This window comes from Quercus lobata, chromosome 5 (genome assembly GCF_001633185.2).
Source record: "Quercus lobata isolate SW786 chromosome 5, ValleyOak3.0 Primary Assembly, whole genome shotgun sequence".
Taxonomy (NCBI): Eukaryota; Viridiplantae; Streptophyta; class Magnoliopsida; order Fagales; family Fagaceae; genus Quercus; species Quercus lobata.
The window spans coordinates 68,317,604-68,337,391 of record NC_044908.1 but is presented as its reverse complement, the minus strand read 5'-3'; the positions used below and the strand labels follow the sequence as shown (position 1 = coordinate 68,337,391).

At 37.0% G+C, this 19,788-nt stretch overlaps 1 protein-coding gene across 2 annotated transcripts; it reads left to right on the top strand.

Annotated features, from left to right (window-relative positions):
- The first annotated feature begins 7,335 nt into the window (after positions 1-7,335).
- Positions 7,336-14,004, top strand: LOC115992079 (protein NAR1). 2 transcript variants are annotated; one of them, XM_031116126.1, is made up of 11 exons: positions 7,336-7,729; positions 7,881-7,951; positions 10,282-10,435; positions 10,699-10,885; positions 11,167-11,293; positions 11,540-11,714; positions 11,807-11,856; positions 11,936-12,107; positions 12,635-12,761; positions 12,890-12,981; positions 13,614-14,004. In XM_031116126.1, the coding sequence occupies exons 1-11, from the start codon at positions 7,604-7,606 to the stop codon at positions 13,764-13,766; spliced, it is 1,434 nt and encodes a 477-aa protein (XP_030971986.1). In that variant the 5' UTR covers positions 7,336-7,603; the 3' UTR covers positions 13,767-14,004. The 2 variants fall into 2 exon arrangements, with proteins under 2 accessions (XP_030971986.1, XP_030971987.1); XM_031116127.1 differs by lacking the exon at positions 7,336-7,729 and adding an exon at positions 8,105-8,123.
- Positions 14,005-19,788: the final 5,784 nt, after the last annotated feature.

Genomic DNA, 19,788 nt, shown 5'->3' with positions numbered 1-19,788 from the left:
CTCCAATACTAGACAGCGCGCCAACTCCACCCATCGCTCTGTCAGTGTTGATTTTGAACACTCCATCAGGTGGCTTTCTCTAGCTCACCTCACCAACCTTAGGGCCCAAGGAGCAAAATTTTCCAGCTTCCTTGAAGTCAGAGATCAAACTAACTGCATAATTCCAAACTTGATCAGCCCCCTGACAGACCGACTCAAACACCCTCAGATTTCTGTTATGCCAAATAGCCCACGCCACCACAAATAAAATCTCTAAATCCTTAAGATTACCGGCTGCTAACACCTTCAAAGCAGTATCCGAGAAATCTAAAGACTCAGTGCCTAAATCAATTTGGCAATCTTTCCACAATCTCCAAACCTCCTTCACGGCATTACAGCTACACAGAGCATGCAGGATAGTTTCATCCTCCAAGCCACACACCGAACATAGCCCATCCGTGCTAACCCCTCTCTTCCTTAAATTAGACATAGTTGGCAATGCATTAACACAAGCTTTCCAAGAAAAGATTCTTATTTTTGGGGGGATTTTAAGAAGCCATATCCGTTTCCAAAGGGGAGTTCTAGGGTCCCGTAAGAGCACTCGCCACTACCAGAAGAATTTATGATAAAAAGAGCCACATAGTACGCACTTTTTATAGAAAAAATCCCCTTTTTGTTTCCCACCCAAATTATTTTGTCCTCAGGAAGATTATGGCTTAATGGAATATTGAGGATAGTTTCAACCTCAAAAGGAAGAAATAAGGATTTCAAAGTGTCAACCTTCCATCTTTTTGTGTCCTCATCAATTAATGCCGAAACCATAGGAAAATCATCAAAAGGCTGAGGATGAGAAATTACCTTACAAGTTGTTGGAGTGGGGAGCCACTTGTCCTCCCAAATGTGGATTAGCCTTCCGTTACCAACTCTCCAACGAGAGCCATTCCGAACCACTTCAAGACCTTTAAAAATGCTTCTCCATGTGTATGAAGGGCTGCAACCCAGTTTTGAGTTCAAGATATCTCCACTCAGATAGTATCTAGCTTTAAGAACTTTTGCACAAAGGGATTCCGGGTTAGACAAAAGTCTCCATCCCTGCTTTGCGAGCATTGCTAGATTGAAGGCCTGGAAGTTACGGAATCCCATGCCTCCATTTGATTTTGCTTTACATATCTTCTCCCAACTCACCCAAGCAATTTTCCTCTCTTCTTTTCTTTGCCCCCAACAAAAGTTTCTAATCATCCCTTAAATCTCTTCACACAACCCTTTCGGGATTAGAAAACAACTCATGGTGTAAATAGGAACCGCTTGCGTCACGGCCTTTATCAAAATCTCCTTTCCTCCTATGGACAACAACTTCTCTTTCCATCCCGCCAACTTCCTCCCCACCTTTTCCTTTACTTCTGCAAAAACTTCGGTCTTGGACCTTCCAATGATGGATGGAAGCCCCAAATATTTCCCATGCCTCGTGTCTTGCATCGGACCAAGGATGTCCAACACTTTATTCCTTCTTTCCTGAGGGGTATTATGGCTGAAAATAACAGATGATTTCTCCGCATTAATTTTCTGACTAGATGCGGCTTCGTAAAGCTCAAGGATCTCAATTATTTTGCGGCATTCTTGCTCAGAAGCTTTACAGAACAAGAGACTATCGTCCACAAAGAAAAGATGAGAAACCATAGGACAACCTCTGCAAATGGATAATCCGCTCAACATTTGATTCCTTACTGCCTCGTTGATTAGAGAAGAAAAACCATCTGCACATAATAAAAATAGATAAGGAGATAAGGAATCTCCTTGGCGGAGACCCCTTGTAGGGAAAATACTACCATGGACCACTCCATTAATAACCATAGAATAAGAAACAGTAGTTAAGCATTTCATAATTAATTGGATCCATTTTTCATGGAATCCCATTTTTTCCATAACATCTTCAATAAACTTCCACTCAACACGATCATAGGCCTTACTCATATCAAGCTTAATCGCCATAAAATTTTCCTTCCCCTCCTTTTTATGTTCTAGGTAGTGCATTAATTCATAGGCAACTAAAACAGTATCAGTGATAAGCCTTTCAGACAGAAAGGCACTTTGGTTTTCCGATATAATCCGAGGAAGGATGTTTTTTAGGCGATTAGCAATAACTTTAGACACCAGTTTATAGACTACATTGCATAAACTTATCGACCTAAAATCAGACATTTTCGATGGACAATTAATTTTTGGGATTAAAGTGATGTTGGTTCGGTTTATGTCAGCAATTAAAATATCAGAATTAAGCACATTCAGCACCATGCAAGTAATGTCATTCCCCACCACATCCCAATATTTTTGAAAGAAAATTGCGGACATACCATCCGGGCCCGGAGCCTTTGTAGGGTACATTTGCTTCAACGCGGATACGACTTCTTCTCTTGTAAATGCCGCAATTAGCCCCCGGTTCATCTCGTCAGTTACTTTGGTGGGAATTGTGTTAGAGACCTCCATAATCCGGCAAGGGTTGGAAGTAGTGAACAGAGTCTCAAAGTAAGCAATAGCCGTTGCCGCAATGCTCTCATTTGTATCACACCAATTCCCATTTTCGTCCCAAATGCCACTAATATAGTTTTTCTTTCTCCTTTGCGAGGCCTTTGAATGGAAGAACTTCGTATTTCGGTCCCCTTGGCCATACCAGAAAATTCGTGATCTTTGGTGCCAAAGAGTTTCCTCACAATCAAGAAGTTCATTAATCTCCTTTCTTAAACTATTTATCTCCTTCCCCATAACTCCGTCTCTATCTTGCAAGGTTAACTCATTAAGAGCTTTCCTTTTTCTCTGAATTTGCTTCGGCACATAACCAAAAACCGCCTTATTCCACTTTTCCAACTCAGCAGCACAACTTTGAAGACTTGAAGAAATGCTATCCGGAGTGCCCCTGTGCAAGCACCCCTCCCACGTGTTCTTAATAATATCCTTACACTCCTCTTTTTTTGTCCACATTTCCTCGAAATGGAACCTGCACTTCCTGGAGGGCTATATAGCAATTGAGTCGGCAATCAACAACGCACAATGGTCGGACGTCGAATCAACCAAGTGGAGGACTCTAGTACCACTAAAGTAGCTAATCCAATCATTAGTAGCCAAAGCTCTATCTAACCTCAGATAAATGCGATTATTCCCTTCTTGCATGTTGCACCATGTAAAGTCCGGTCCGCAATACCCCAAGTCTTTAAAACCGCAAGTGTTAACCACCTCACAGAACCCATCCATTTGCCTTTAAGGCCGAGGAGCCCCCCCCCCCCCCCATCTTCTCTTCCTTAGACAAAATCTCATTAAAATCCCCATAACACAGCCAAGGAAGCTGGAATTTCCTATTCAGAGCAGCAAGTTCATTCCAAGATTCCTGTCTTCTGTGAGTTTCCGATTTTCTGTAGAAACCGGTCATACGCCACTTAAATCCTGAGTCCTGTTCTAAGATAATCGCAACAATGTGATTTCTAGAATAACCCATAATTTCTAAGGCTACTTCTATTTTCCACAACATCGCTAAACCACCTCCCCTGCCCTTACTAGGCACAATCAACCCATTAACAAAATTTATTTTCTCCATAATTTTTTCCATAGCTTTCTTTTTAATTTTTGTTTCCGACAGAAAAATAATTTTGGGATTCCATCGTTGGACTAATTCGCCCAACACACGAACTGTTCGGAGGTTCCCAAGCCCCCGGTAGTTCCACCCCAATGTAATCATTGCTCCCGGCAGTGCTGCCTAGCAGCCACCACCGTTTCCTCAAAGAAATTTTCACAGAAAGCAACATTGTTCTTACCTTCCTCATTGCAACTTCTCTTCTGGGGTCGCCCTTCCCTTTCTGCAAGCGTGTCTGTATCCTCACGCCTCTTGGTGCCTACTACTATCTCCAGAGACTATAAACCAGCTCTCTGGGTCTTTCCTATTTCCCTGGCCACCTTCTTTAAATTCCCTTTCCTGTTCCACTCTTTCCTTTGTTTGGGCCGGCCTACCCTTCTTCTTCAGTATTATTTGTCTTAGTTATTTTGGGCTTAAGTGAGCTGACTTCTCTTGGCTCTAACATGTCTATCTTGGGCTTAAGTTGACAAGAAGCCCCTTTTTCCTTCAAGTTGGGCTCCCCGACCAGGCCCACCCATGAATCTTTTTCTTCATCTTTAGTTTCGGACAGGTCCCCAACCAGAAGACTTTTGGTTTGTCTTTGAGTGCTACATGTCTCCTCTCCCTTGCTTTCTTCCTGTTTCTCAGCATTCAAATTGTCACATCTACTCTGAAGACTTTCTGCACTTCTCTCTGACCGAGCAACTTGTCCCTTTTTTTCCGGCTTTTCAAATCTTTCCAATCCTTCGAGATTGACCCTTCCGCCCCATCTGCTTCTCTTCTCACCTTCAACTTGGACAGAAGCCTCCATCTCCCCCGCCGTGGCTTGGACTGTCTTCCCCAGATCATCTCCATTTTGCTATCTTATGCACTTGATAGGTGGTATCTCCCTTTGTACTTTTCTAGTACACGAACCTAGTAGTATTTTGTTATCTTATGCACCAAAATCTCAACCAAAAAAAAAAAAAAAAAAAGAGTGAAGAAGAAAAGAAGAAGGCAATCGGGTGAAACCTATAACCTCGTCATCAAACTCTACCTTATAAAGAATATTCCCATACATAAAATATTTAAAATTAACGATTAATTGTACTTAATCACCTTTTCATCATATTATTTGCAGTATGTATTCTAAATTTTAAAATTATCAATCAACACCCTCAAATCAAGAATAATTTGTGATATTCATGCTCACCATCCAAATTAGTAATCCACTTTGCAAATGATATAATCGGTTTTATGGCGCACATTGTAAATAGTCTCATAATTTAGGATGCACATTTTTTTTAAAAAAAAAACAAAAGTATCCAGATATCTTGTATTTAACTATTCCCTCGAGCATATACAGTCCCCTAACTCCACACGCATGAAGTTATTACAAGAAAGAATCCCTTGGAGTGACTCCAAGATGCTAACAACAAAACCTAGAATCTCATAGATATCATAAGATTTTAGAAACTACCAACTCCTTAAAGATTGGAGGTATATTTCTAATGCTCTCATAGTTTGGGAACAATTTATTTAGCTTATTTAGCTTTTTATTAGCTAAAGGTGTACTAAAGTATATTTATATTTTTGAAAATATAAGGAAAAAAAAGTTTTTAAGAAACTACACATAAAAGCCAAAAGCAAAAAAGCTAACTTAATGGTCTGTTCGAGATCCGTTTATTTTGCTGAAATTGAAAAAAAAAATTTTGAAAATACTTTAGATAAAGGTAAAAGTTAACTAAAATAATACAGTGTGATCAATGAATAGTACCAAAAAGTATAATAGAACCCATGAATAATAGCAAAAATAAGTTGAATAGTAAAATAAGTTGGCAAAAATAATTTTTGCCAAACGGACACTAAATTAAACATTGAGGCCTTGGCCATTACAAATTAGCATTGAATTAGACTATTGATTCCAAAATCTTAAATTCTAAATTGCATATTGCAAATACCCCTATACTTTATGGTGGATGATTGTGCTTAACCTTAAATTAATGCTGATGTCCCCCAAATAAAAAAATAAAAAAATGCCGATGTCCCAAAGTCTCATTTTCAATCAAATTTTGGAGAGTTGGGACCCAAGAACTCACCCAATAGATTAGCAAGTAGCAACAATCAACCAAATTTTGAAATTACTATCGTGATTATACAAATTTGGAAAGTGACTAACTATTTATCCCCACCTTTGATTTTTTAATTTTATTTTTAATTCCTTCCTCCATCAATCACGTATGCAACCACCGCCGACAACAAAATCAATCCCAAGTTATCTCACCAATAGGAAAATCAATCCCCAAATATATCAATCATCAATGAGTGTCACTTCCTCGTAGTCAAAGTCACGATTCAATAAATACCATGACCGTATTGACACAAAGAAACTAAACCAGAGGGAAATAATTAAACAAGAGAGAGAAAGAAAGGGATTAAGGAGGGAAAAAGAAGAAGAAGAAGAGTGCATTGGGATTTTTTTTTTTGAAGAATAAATGAAATATAGTAATATAATAGATAGATTGTTGGAGATTTTTTATTTATTTCATTTAAAAAAAAGTTGACTAGCTAACATAGAAAAATGAATTCTTAATTAAAAATTGGGGGAAATTTTGGCTCATTGATAACAAACAACTTCCAATTTTTATTTTATTTTTTATTTTTTTTAAAAACCCCTTCAAACTCGGTACCATTTTCCATCCAAAAACAACATTGAATTCTAAATAATAAGACCTATTTATAGATAGATTGCTCCAAAGCTATTACATCACAAAATATAGAAGGAGTAGAGCCAAGAACAAAACAACCTAAATATCCTTTGTTAAAAGACAAGACGAAACATTATCAACTTGTTTAGCCTCTCTAGAAGCCCACTTGAACGGAACAAACTAGCAATGACCTACTAACTTGGTGGTGTCTAAATATAAAACATGAATCCTCTAATAATAGTAGCAATAGATGACCTAGTAACAGCATTTATACAGATATTTGCATCACTTTCAACAATAGCTGGACTAACATACACTATTCTATCAAAATCATACATAATATATTAAAGTGGAAAAACTAAATCTAGAATTTAAATTAGATTCTAATTAAACTCCAATTTTGTGCCAAATGTTCTTCTAATTACTCAATTTTTTTGAATTAAAAGATAGAAAATTACCCTATTATTTATGTGAAGTGTTTTAAGATCAAAGTGTCTTTCCAATTACACACTAATTGTGTGTCAATTATATTTACACGCAAATTCATATATGTAAATTTTAAAAATAAAAAGCTCATTTTGAGACAAAGTGATGCACCATGTCAGTTAAGGTATTTTATCATCCTTAATCAGATATCTCTAACGTTAATGAGATAAAGATGAATAATTTTCAATTATTAGTAACTTAATCGGTAAAATCTCTAATAATTGGATATGAGATTTTTAGTGTCTTTGTACTAGTCTTCAACTAAGTCCACTTGTAAAACCTAACCCCCTCTCAAAAGTAAAACCTAACCCTCTCATCATCTTGTCTAGGTTCATCATCTTATCTAAGTTGAAAAAAAAAAAACCGGCAAAAAAATAGTCTTTTCAGGCCTGGCGGGTTGGACAATTTTTTGCATCTCCTGGTTCTTACACGTTACACAATCTTATCACCAAAGTAACGTGAGTGGTAGTGGACCGTGGCGAACACGTGCCTTACTGAGTGACAAATTCCATACTCTACGCGGCGGACCACGAGACCAAACAAACAAACCTTTTTTGACTTTTTTTTTCAATAAAAATATCACACCTCATTGGTTCGGCAAAAAATATCTCAGCTTCATCACAGGTTCTAGTGTCACATACGATAATCACTTTCCCTTTCACGTTTCTCGTAAATTCACCGCCTCTGAACCAACCCTTCTTTCCTTTCCCTCTATTCAGTTTTCGTCTTTCTCTCACTGTAACGAAATCCCCGTAGCTTCCGGAACCCTAAAGACAAAGAGGAAAAAGAATAAGGAGGATTGAAGTCGCGGATTGAGTTCGCGAATTTAGAGAAGAAGAAGGAGAAGGAGATGTCGGAGAAATTCTCGGCGACGCTGCGGATTGGAGATCTGAGCGATTTCATTGCGCCGTCGCAGGCTTGCATAGTCTCTCTCAAGGGCCTCAAAGCCAATCCAACCAAGCCAGATAAACCTGAGGTTTTTTTTTTTTTTAATTGATTCAGAATTAGGGTTTTGATAAGCAAAAAGTATTCGTATTGAAGGGTTTTGAATTGAATTCATAATTTTTATTTATTTATTTATTATTAGTTCATTGGTCTGATTGTATTTTTGAAATTGTTGGTTTAAGGTTTCGATTTCTAACAAGCAATTGCAAAGTGAACCGGTTAAAATTTCACTCAAGGACTGCTTAGCATGCAGGTATTTTCACTTTTATCATATACCATTTTCTGTCTGTTTAATTGTTCTTCTTTGTTCTGAAATTTTTATTGAAGTTCTTATTAAGCTTAGTATGAAAAACTATTAACTAATATTAGTTATTTGCTGTAACGTTTATTGGGTCCGTTTGATTAGGTGTTTTGAGAGCTTAAAGGTGCGTTTTTAAAACCCCTCGGCTGGTAGCAATGTTTAAGTATTGTTGTTCAGTTTTCAATATTGTGGAAATACGTGTTTGAATTTTATAGAAATACATATGATATTATTGTTTAAACACTGAAAACTTTTTTTTTTTTTTTGATAAGTAAGAAGAGAATATTATTAATAAAAGAAAAGCAAGAGAAACACAAAGAGTTCCCGGTAGTGAACAAAGGAACAAAAAGACAGAGGCAGCCCCTAATCTATTCTAATAGATGAAAGAAAATCCAAAAGGGTAGAACAATCAGAGAAACCCCAACATCGAGACCAATCCAAGAGGGTCCGCTAGCACAATTCTAATAACTGAAAACTATTGTTTAAAAGCAAGTACCAAACAGCCCCCAAAACTCAACTGCAACTCCTCATAGTTTTTTTTTTTTTTCTTTTTTCTTTTTTCTTCTTCTCACGAACGCACATTTTAAACCTAAACCACCTTATACAAACACACCAATTATAAATGAGTGAACTGCTTGTAGCTTTATTGATATAGGTGTATTATATTCAGAGAAATGCTATGCCCACAACACTTTCACAATAAATGGTATAAAAATAATTTTAGTGATGGGTTCAAATTAGAATGAATAAGTGAATAACAACTTACCACTTAGGATTTGGTGTGAAAATGTTTTAGACGTAATACTTCTCTTGTATTCAAATATATATGATGTTAATTAGAAATTTAGACATAGACCCTGATGGCATATGGCTTGCAATAATTTAGTTGCTTATACTTTTTTTTTTTGGGTTATGTTTTTAATTGAATTAATTCAATCATAGTTTCTTAGGCTAGTGAACTTTTGTGGTTTCACTTGTTTTTGGGTACTCGTGACTCACACCCAAGTGGATTTCATGGACCTGTTATTTTTACTGTTGCGTTTTGGGAATTTGGTGGCCTTGCTGTTTCTTGGCTGTTCTTTTTTGTAAAAGCTAAAATGGGGTTTTAAAACTCTGTTCTTTAAAAAAAGTGTGGTTTTAGAACTGCTGAAGCAAACCATATCAATTGAAACTTTCTGTTGCAATTACACTTGTATTCTGTAAAGTGAAGGCAGGTGTACTTTTTAACGTCATCTGTGTTGTATATGACTATCGCCATGATAAGTGGATTAATTTTCTTGGGCCTTTTTTTATAAGTAATGATTTTTTTTTTGAGAAAGTAGATTACTTCATGTTCACAATGGTGTACTCAAAGTAATCTAAAAGAGTTACAAGGAATTATGCACAAGAGAGGAACAATTGGAGTTTCAAGGACACAGAGAGAGCTATGCCTGAGATCAAATTATTTTTCTTTTAAACTTTGTTGGAATGGATATCAACTTTGCATTGTTAGCCTTTATTTTCTGTTTCTTTGATTTGATGGAGTAATGTAATTTACGTGTTTGATTGTTCAGCCCCCAGCTGTAAATTCCGTATATACTTGGATGAATCTTTTTTTGATATCAATAAAATTTCATTACTTATAATTAGAGAAAAAAAAGGGTTAGAGATTCTTTAAAATCTTGGATGGCATTGCCATGTGTAAGACCCCAAGCATGTGTCTAATCAAACAGAGTTTGATTCAATAGGGATTCCAACTGAGCCATTGATCTTTCAGTATCTTCTAAAGTACGGCTGTATTTTTTCCTTCCACAATATATACATCAAACAAAGTGGATCAAGGTTCCAAATACTCAATGATTGATTCCCAAACCAATTCGTGCACCTAAACAATAGATCAGCTATCCTCTTTTATATCACCCACTGAATCCCAAAAAGCTCTAAAAACCTCTCCACAAAACATGCAACACCACAATGGATCATGTGGCCAACCATCTTATATATGCTCAGAAATTAATGCAAATGGATTAGGTGAAATTGTAGAGTTTATGAGTATGTATAGGTTCTAATATAGTGCCAATCCTTCAAGCTGTTAGGAGGCTACTTGCCAAAATTGTTGTTAGAGTAATTGCTTAAGAGGCATTAGAGATTCAAGATAGGATGTTTTAGATGCCAATATTTTGCCCTTGTATTGGTGACCTTCAATTGGAACATATTGTCTCTCTGGTTGCTTTGGACAATTTTTTTTTGATTTTCTTCCCGTATAAAGCTCTTAAAATTTATGATTTCAATTGACCATGCAGTGGATGTGTAACATCAGCTGAGACAGTTATGCTGGAGAAGCAAAGTTTGGATGAGTTTCTTGCTAATGTTAATAATGGGAAGACTGTCATTGTTTCACTCTCACCTCAGTCTAGAGCTTCCCTTGCAGTTCATTTTGGCATCTCTCCACTACAGGTGAAACTGACACTGTTTTTTTCTGATTTACTGCTTTCATTTACTTATATTCTTGATTCTTCCGTCCTATGGTTGAAGATTAGTTTAATTATAACTGCCATTTTTCTTTGTTGTGTTGAAGATTAGTCTAACTATGGTCTATGCCTCAAGTTTTCATTAGTTTGCAGTTATAGGAAAAGCCTTGAATCTCTCATAGTACTTTTCGATAATTGGTATGGTTTACACACATTCACTTCTAACAGTGAGTTCTTTTCCAATTTCAGGTTTTCAAGAAACTTACAACATTTTTTAAATCCTTGGGAGTAAAGGCAGTCTTCGATACTAGTTGCAGTAGAGACTTAACCCTTGTTGAAACTTGTAACGAGTTCATCAGTAGGTACAAACAAAGCCAATCAACTGATGATGAAAGATGTAATTTGTCACTGCCCATGATTTCATCAGCATGTCCAGGTATACATGTCAGCCTACAATGATTCTCTGATGCTATTGGACCCTTCCTTCCTGCCCCCTGCCCCAACCCTCTCTCTTCTCTCCTAAATGAGAACCCACAACCCAAAAAGGAAACTCCTGTCAAGAATTTCTTGTACAGTTTGGTGGATATGTGGTTGCATTGATTTTGGAGTCAGCATGGAGTCTATGTTTTTGAATTTCCTATTGATTAGGGATAGTGCTGTAGAGCATGTCTGAGTGTTGTAACATTGTATTTTGTTAAAAATTTCCTTTACTTGCAGGGTGGATATGTTATGCTGAAAAACAACTTGGGTCCTATATTCTGCCTTATATATCTTCAGTGAAGAGCCCCCAGCAGACAATTGGATCGATCGTTAAGCATCATGTATGTCGAGAAATGGCTCTTAGGTAATCCATCCAGCCTAATATCAAATCATCTCATTTTTATATCTGTGATGTGAAGTATATCTTCTCTTGGAGTCATAGGTTTATAAGAAAATTCTTAGAGCCTAAGTTGTATTATTATCTGAGGCTATTATAACTAGGATTAATTTATGCTGGTCAAGAAAATTCAGCATTTAGAATTTGGGCTTATAAATCTGCAGTTGGATAGTTCTTGATTATAATTTGATGGTTTTACAATGAAATTATTAGGCCAGACGAGGTTTACCATGTAACTGTAATGCCCTGTTATGATAAAAAGCTAGAAGCTGCCAGGGAGGACTTCGTGTTTCAAGCAGAACCCCAAAGTGAAACTCATGAAAATGGTCTTAGCATTCCAGAGGTAGACTCTGTGTTAACCACAGGGGAAGTTTTAGAATTGATACAGGTGAGATTTAATGTGCACCTCCATTATTATAGTGCATTCTCTAACAACAGCTATCTATATATATATTAATATTTTGTGGCCAATTTTTGTAGTTAAAATCAGTGGATTTTATATCCATGGAAGAGTCCCCACCAGATAGAATGTAAGAATCACACTGTCCTTTTAAGTTTGCCTTTGTGTCATAGAGTCATTTACATTAGTTTCTTGTGATCTTCCTGCAGGCTGGCTAATGTTAATGAAGAAGGGCATCTTTTTGGGGTCCATGGAAGTTCTGGAGGTTATGCTGAAGCAATTTTTCGATATGCTGCTAGATCACTCTTTGGAAGAGAAATTGAAGGTCCTCTTGACTTCAGAACGATTAGAAATTCAGATTTCCAAGAAGTGTCTCTTGAAGTAAGTTCAGGCCTATCGAATTTTCTTCATATAGCTTGTAGTCATATGGAGAATGTTCTTGTAAGAAGCTTTGCTTAACAGAAACCATACATTTTTTATGGGATATTGGCATGAGAATTTGATGTTCCCTCTAGCTAGACCTTTCCACTGAAATGAGCCTCATTGGACTTTGATTTATGAACAGTCCCGACGTTCCTCTCTTCAGAATGTCATATGCGTTTTTCTTAGGGACCAATCTGATAATTAGCTCCATTTTGTTTTTTTTAATTCTCATGCTTGACTATTTATAAAAATTGGGGGTAAGGCTACCTACCGTGACCTCTCTCAAACCTCACAAAAGTGAGAGCTTTGAGACCTGGGTACCACTTTTTTTATGCTTGACACTTTCTAATTGTTTCACATCTTTATGTGCCCTTTTGGATTTCTCACACTACAAAAATTTGAAATCTTTTCATAGGACATATTATTAAGTATCTGCATTTTGTTGCTCATTGTTGTGTAAGATATCATGTCTTCTTTTAATGTAGGTGGAGGGGAAAACTGTTCTGAAATTTGCATTGTGTTATGGTTTCCGGAACCTGCAAAATGTTGTCAGGAAAATTAAAATTGGAAAATGTGATTACCATTTCCTGGAGATCATGGCATGTCCTGCAGGTATTTTTCATTTTTCCTTATTTTATTTCATTTAAAAAAAAATTTACTTGTGAATGGATCATGTGCGTAATATATTTGGCCTGATTTTTTTTTAATAAGAAATTTGAAATTTGGATATGATCAAACAGGTTGCTTGAACGGTGGAGGTCAAATCAAGCCAAAGCCTGGGCAGTCTGCAAAGGAGTTGATTCAGTTATTAGAAGCTGCTTATATGGAAAATGTGAGTGTGTATTTGGAATTCTGGAAGTTTTTCAGATGACTTTCTGTGCTGTTAGATTCTACTTCTTGCAAAATTGGACTTTCATGTTGAAGCATGTCTTGGTTTGTTATATGATGAATTAATCTACTATTGGTGGGGGTCTAGTCCCTACGCATCCAGTAATCATACATTATTGAATCATCAACTTTGCTTACCCATGATAACTTAGGTTTCAATGTTATTTAATTGTCTCCCTGGAATGAACCTTATTGATGCTTATTTCTCAGGAAAAAAAAAAAAAACCTTATTGATGCTTGATCTGCACAATTGGAATTTTAACTCTATCCAAGGACATATCTTAAAGTACGGATATCCTTCACAATGGATTAACTGCCCCTAAAAAATCTCTAACTTAAATCCGTTTTAAGTACATAGACATACGAGCAATCAATGATGCTTCAAATGGTATGGTGATTAAAATGAACTTATTGAAAATGCTACATAGAGCTTTAGGGGATGATTTCATTTGGCTAGCATGTATTATTCACGCACACATTCATTTATTTATTTACTTTGCCTTGAGATTTTCTTTGGCTTGCGCATGGTCATGCTTCTATGGTTCTAATTGTTTATGCTTTTATTACCATTTACAGGTTCTGGTAGCTGACCCTTTCAAGAATCCCCTTGTAAAAAGCTTATATGATGAGTGGCTAGAGCAACCAGGCTCGGAGAAAGCTAAGAGATTCATGCACACAACATACCACCCTGTGGTAAAAAGCATTACTTCTCAGTTGCACAATTGGTAAAAAGTTTTGCTGTCCTAACCTCTGATTTCCTGAATTACGTTGAAAGTCGCCAAATTTGTCTCTCCACTGGCTCAACCCATCAGATTTGTGTGGCCATCACTTCTTGTTCTGGGGATTGCATCCATGGAGGAGTCCAGTTTTGATAGAGTACACGAATTTTTTTTGTTCTTTTTCAAATTTTTACTCATGTATATACTTCGTACTTGACTGTTAGCTAGAGAAAGATTACTTATGTGGCTATGTAATTCAGCATCTCTTATCTTTTATTTTTTCTATTGTATTTTCCTCTTTTTTTTTTACCTCCTTTTAAACGTTAAAGGCTCCAAATAAAATTGTCTTCATTCATGTATTATCCTCTTGTATCTGAATAAGACAATTGAACAGGCCAGGGAATGATAATGGCCTGCTTCTGAAACAAAATTGCTGTCCTTATATGGTTCATATAAATATATATTAAATTGGTTGCAATTGAGATGATAGATTTTTTTTTTTTTTTTTTTTTTTTTGGTAATGATGGCTGGCATGGTTTTAGCTGTTTATTTTTTTATGGCAAATGTTAACAAGTACCACAAGTTAAAATAATGTAGGTTTCATTTATTAAAAAAAAAATTGGATAAAGAGGAGAAATTGTATAAAACTGACATAAAGCTGTAAACCACAATGAAGTGATGTGCACATATCTCAGACTGGCAATTGTGAAAGCCATTGATAAAAATGCGATATACAAAAAGCAGACTTTTAATAGTGCAACAAGCTTGAACACATCTGGGTTCACTCTAATATTTTTTCAACAGAAACCCTTTGCAGGATTGTGCTGCAAATGCCTGCTATAAATTCATAAGAGATGCGAAGCATCACTTAAGCGCACATCTAAACACACCGTTTCACTTATAAGTTTCTGTTATTAGTCTTTAATTACACACGTGTATCAGGTGGTTAGTTTGTTAAGTCTATTATAACAAACTCCACCTTTCATGCTAAGCTCTTTCTCTCCTCTATTCTTATATAAACAGAATTCTCTTAATAATGTAATTAATGCAATACAAGTTTCTTTCACTCTTAGGGTTTTCTTGTATTTTAGCTTTTCTTTCATGGTATCAAAGCTTCGCTTCCATGGCGTCTGCTCCTTCAACTTCAGCTTCAACTTCATCATCTAATTCAACCACTCCACCTACAATGACAAACACTATCACTCATATCAATCCTTCACTTCTTTTACTCTCAAATATGTCGTCAATGATGACTGTGAAACTTGACTACTCCAACTACATTGTTTGGAAGCATCAAATTGAGGTTATCTTGGAAACTTACTCCATGATTGATGCTATCAATGATACTATGATGGCACCAGATCAATTCTTAAAGGTTTTTTCTAGTAATTTCACTACAAAAGTCAATCCAGATTTTCTCATTTGGAGAAATTGAGAGCAAGCTTTGTTTACCTTTCTCAATTCCACACTCTCCCCTTTTGTTCTTGCTCTTACTGTTGGGCAGAAATCTGGTCAAGGTGTTTAGAAAGTTCTGGAAAAACGTTTTGCCTCAATTTCTAGGTCAAGTGAGATGAGCTTGAGGAATGAATTGAATGTTGTGAAGAAAGGCACAGATCCAATTGATGTATACTTTCAAAAGATTAAGCAAATCCGTGACAAATTGGCTGCAGTATTAGTTGTTCTTGATGATGAAGAACTTCTTCATGTTGCACTTGATGGTTTACCATCAGAATATGACTCATTCAGTTCAGCTATTAGGACTTGCAGTGATGTTCTTATAGTTGAAGAACTTAATACTCTTCTCAATTCTGAGGAGAGAGCTATTAGGAAGAGATCTGGTGTGTTTGATACAACAACTATGGCTATGGCTGCCAATTATCAACCTCCAAGATTTGGTAGAGGTAGAGGCAGGAACAATACTTAGAAAGGTCGTGGTAATGGAGGAAGAAGTAACAGCTCTAGTGGTGGTGGTTATAATCCTAATGGTAACTTCAACAATAGCACTTTTTCCTTCTCCATACATTCAATCTCAGCCTAATCCACCACGATCTCCAAGGTCTCAAGGTCTATCTCAGAGACCACAGTGTCAAATTTGTGGAAAGAGTGGTCATACTACTCTTGACTATTATCACAGAATGGATTTTTCCTTTCAAGGAAAGCATGCTCCATCCAAGCTTGCTGCTATGTTGGCAAATTCATCTCAAGTTCATATGGCTAATGGGTGGCTCACTGATACAGGGTGTTCAGATCATGTTACACCAAATCTGGCCAACCTCTCACTACAACAACAACCTACAACTAGTTCTAAAACTGTGACTATTGATAATGGTCAAGAACTTCCTATGACTCATATTGGTAATGGTGAGTTATGTACTTCTACTCATAACTTTAAGCTTGATGGTATACTTAGAGTTCCTTATCTTGCTTCCAACTTACTATTTGTTCATAAACTTTGTTTGCAAAACAATGCATTTTGCTACTTTAATGCTTATAGATTCTTTATTCAGGATTTACCTACAGGGAAGATCCTTCACGAAGGATTGAGTAAGGACGGTGTCTACCCTATTCCTGCTCTATCTTCCTTGCACTCGTCCAATTCCACTGCCTTTTCTCACAAGTTCATCAATCTTCACAAGCTTCTGCTAGTCCTGCTCAAATCTCTCTTTGGCATAACAGACTTGGACATCCAAGTGCCAAACTCCTTCATTTTGCTATTCAGCCTATTAATCTTGCTTTTACATTCAATAAAATTAATGAATGTTGTTCTTCTTATACATATTGTATAAGTGCTAAAATGCATAGACTCCCTTTGAAGAAACATGAAATTCAATCTAAATCTATGCTTCAACTTGTGCATTCTGATATGTCCAGCACCTATTTCTTCCTTGCTTGGTTATAATTACTATGTTGTGTTCATTGATGATTTCACTAGGTTTACCTGGTTCTTTCTTCTCAAACAAAAGCATGAGTTGTTCACTGTGATTAAGCATTTTAAGAACCTAGTTGAGACTCTTAATTTCAAGATTTTTGTTCTGACCATGGCATTCTTCATCAAACCTCCTGTCCACATACTCCCCAACAGAATAGAATTTTTGAGAGAAAGCATAGGCATATTGTTGAGACTGGTCTAGCTTTACTATGTCAGTCTCATTTGCCATTGAATTTTTGGTCTTATGCTTTTTCCACTGCTTCCTTTCTTATAAATAGACTTCCTACTTCTGTTCTTGATTTTTTCTCACCTTGGGCAAAGGTCAATGCTGCTTCACCTTCTTTGTCAACCCTTAAGACCTTTGGGTGTGCCTGCTATCCCTATATCCGACCCTATAATAAAAACAAACTTCAACCTAGGTCTGTGGAGTGTGTATTTCTAGGCTATCTACCTTTGTCCAAAGGTTACTTATGTTTGGATCCCTTTACCAATAAAGTCTATACCACTTGCTATGCCTTATTCAATAAAATTCTTTTTCCCTTTGCTGTCAATCCTACTCTTACACATGCTCATATTCCCTTTTCTGCTGATGTGACTCATGCACAATGCTTTTCTTCTGATGTCATTGCCACACCAGCTGTTTCTTGTCCAGATTCTTCTTCCTCTTCTTGTTCCGTCCCATTTGTTGACTTTTTCCTTTTGAGCTTTTTTAGTCCTCCACTTCTATTTCTTGTGTCCCTGATCCTCCCTTATCTCATTTTCCCACTTCATCTGCTGTATCTGCTACCTCTACTCTTCCTAGCACTTCTCCCTTTCCTCCTAGTTCCTCATCTGCTCCCTCTCTTTCTGTTCCTGTCAATCATCATCCTATACTTACAAGATCAAAACTGGGTATCCATAAGCCTAAGGTTTTTAAAGTTGTGAATGATTACACTTATTAAGAACCTCCCTCCTTTGATGTGGCTTCTAAACACCCTCAGTGGGTTGCTACCATAGATTCAGAATTCCATACCTTGCTTAGGCAGCAGACCTGGTCCTTTGTTCCTCCTGGTGGATAAGAACATTGTTACTTGCAAATGGGTGTTCAAACTTAAAAGGAATAGTGATGGGACCATAGCTAGATATAAGGCCAGATTGGTTACTAAAGGTTATCTTCAGCAGTATGGCTTGGACTATGAGGACACTTTTAGTCCTGTAGTTAAACCCACTACTGTTAGGATCCTTCTTGCTCTTGCTGTGACTTATGGTTGGGAGTTGAAGCAATTGGATGTAAGAAATGCTTTCTTGCATGGTATCTTAAAGGAAGAAGTCTATATGGCTCAACCACAGGGTTATGTGGATCAAGCTTGTCCTAATCATGTTTGTTTGTTGCATAAGGCCTTGTATGGTTTAAAGCAGGCTCTTAGGGCTTGGTTTGAGAGGTTTGGTACCCAATTACTTCATGTTGGTTTTGTTGCCTCTAGTGCTGATGGGAATTTGTCTATGCTCATGATGGTCATCTTGTCTTCTTATTGCTGTATGTGGATGACATCATAGTGATTGGTAATCATCCTAGCTTCATTGCTTCTCTTATTGCTACACTGGGTCAAGATTTGGATCTTAAAGATCTAGGCAAGTTGCATTACTTTTTAGGGCTTCAGTTTGACTATACTTCTGCTAGGATTTTTGTCCATCAGTCTAAGTATGCTACTGATCTTCTGCACAAGTTTTCTATGTCTGAACGCAAGCCTTGCAAAACCCCTTGTGTCCCTAATGCTCATCTTGTTGCCAATGATAGTCCTCTACTACATGATCCTACAGCTTATAGAAGTATGGTGGGGCACTTGCCTCTTGTGCAACTGAACTATGTTGGATACGTATGTTGCTCAGGGATTTTGGTGTTTTTCTTCATACCTCTCCTACTTTATGGTGTGATAATGTATGTGCTTTGGTCATTGCTAGTAATCCTGTTTTTCATGCTTGGACCAAGCATATTGAAGTGGATTACCACTTTGTTCGTGAGAAGGTTCTCTGTCGTGATCTTCAGGTTAAATTTTTTTTCTTCTCATGATCAACTGGTTGATTTTCTCACCAAGGGTTTACCTTCTCCTCGGTTTCACTGGCTAGTTTCCAAGCTCATGTGGTGCTTCCCCATGACCTTGAGGGGGGATGAAGAACAGTCATACTTGAGTCTCAGCAACAAGCCTAGTGATGAGCCCAATACCAGTAGTGAGAACCTCAGCAACGAACCCAGTACCAGTAGTGAGTCCAAAAACAAAGATAAGCCCAAGCCCAATTCTGATCAAGCACACTGTATCATTTAAGAGCACATCAAAGCACACCATTTCACTTATAAGTTTCTGTTAATAGTCTGTTATTAGTCTTTAATTACACACGTGTATCAAGTGGTTAGTTTGTTAAGTCTGTTATAACAAACTCCACCTTTCACGCTAAGCTCTTCTCTCTCCTCTGTTCTTATATAAACAGAATTCTCTTAATAATGTAATTAATGCAATACAAGTTTCTTTCACTCTTAGGGTTTTCTTCTATTTTAGATTTCCTTTCAGTGAGGGATCTAGTTTTAGCTTTGAACCGTTTGGTGGAATCTCCTTGACTTTTACTAATGTTTAGGGATACACATTGGTAACATTGGATTCATAGGAGGGTTATCTGTATGTTGGTGTAAATGGAAGAAATGAGAGATTTTTATGTGGTTTTTAAGTCAGGAAAATGGTTTTCTTGTTTATTTTTAGGAGCTCTTTTGTGGTATACTTTGTGATAAAGGAAAAGGCTGAAAATGGGGTTTTGGAGCTTCGAGTAGGTGAAGGAAAAATGGGGACTTTTGCTTGGGATTTTGCGATGTTGGATGTTGGGGTTTTTAAGATAGAAGCTAAGGACCAACCATGGGACACAAGAAGAATTCTTTGGGGTTGTGCCCTCCCAAGGGGAAAGGGGACAAATCCTTCTTTAGTCCTTTAGAAAAAGATGAATATATAGGGTCCCCTTGGGTTTTAGGGGAATGTGAATAAGAATGGAAGTGGATAAGAATGTGACGTGTCACCCTTTGAGACAAACCTTGATTCACTTAGGCAGTGGATGAAACCTAGACTACAGTGCACTAGAC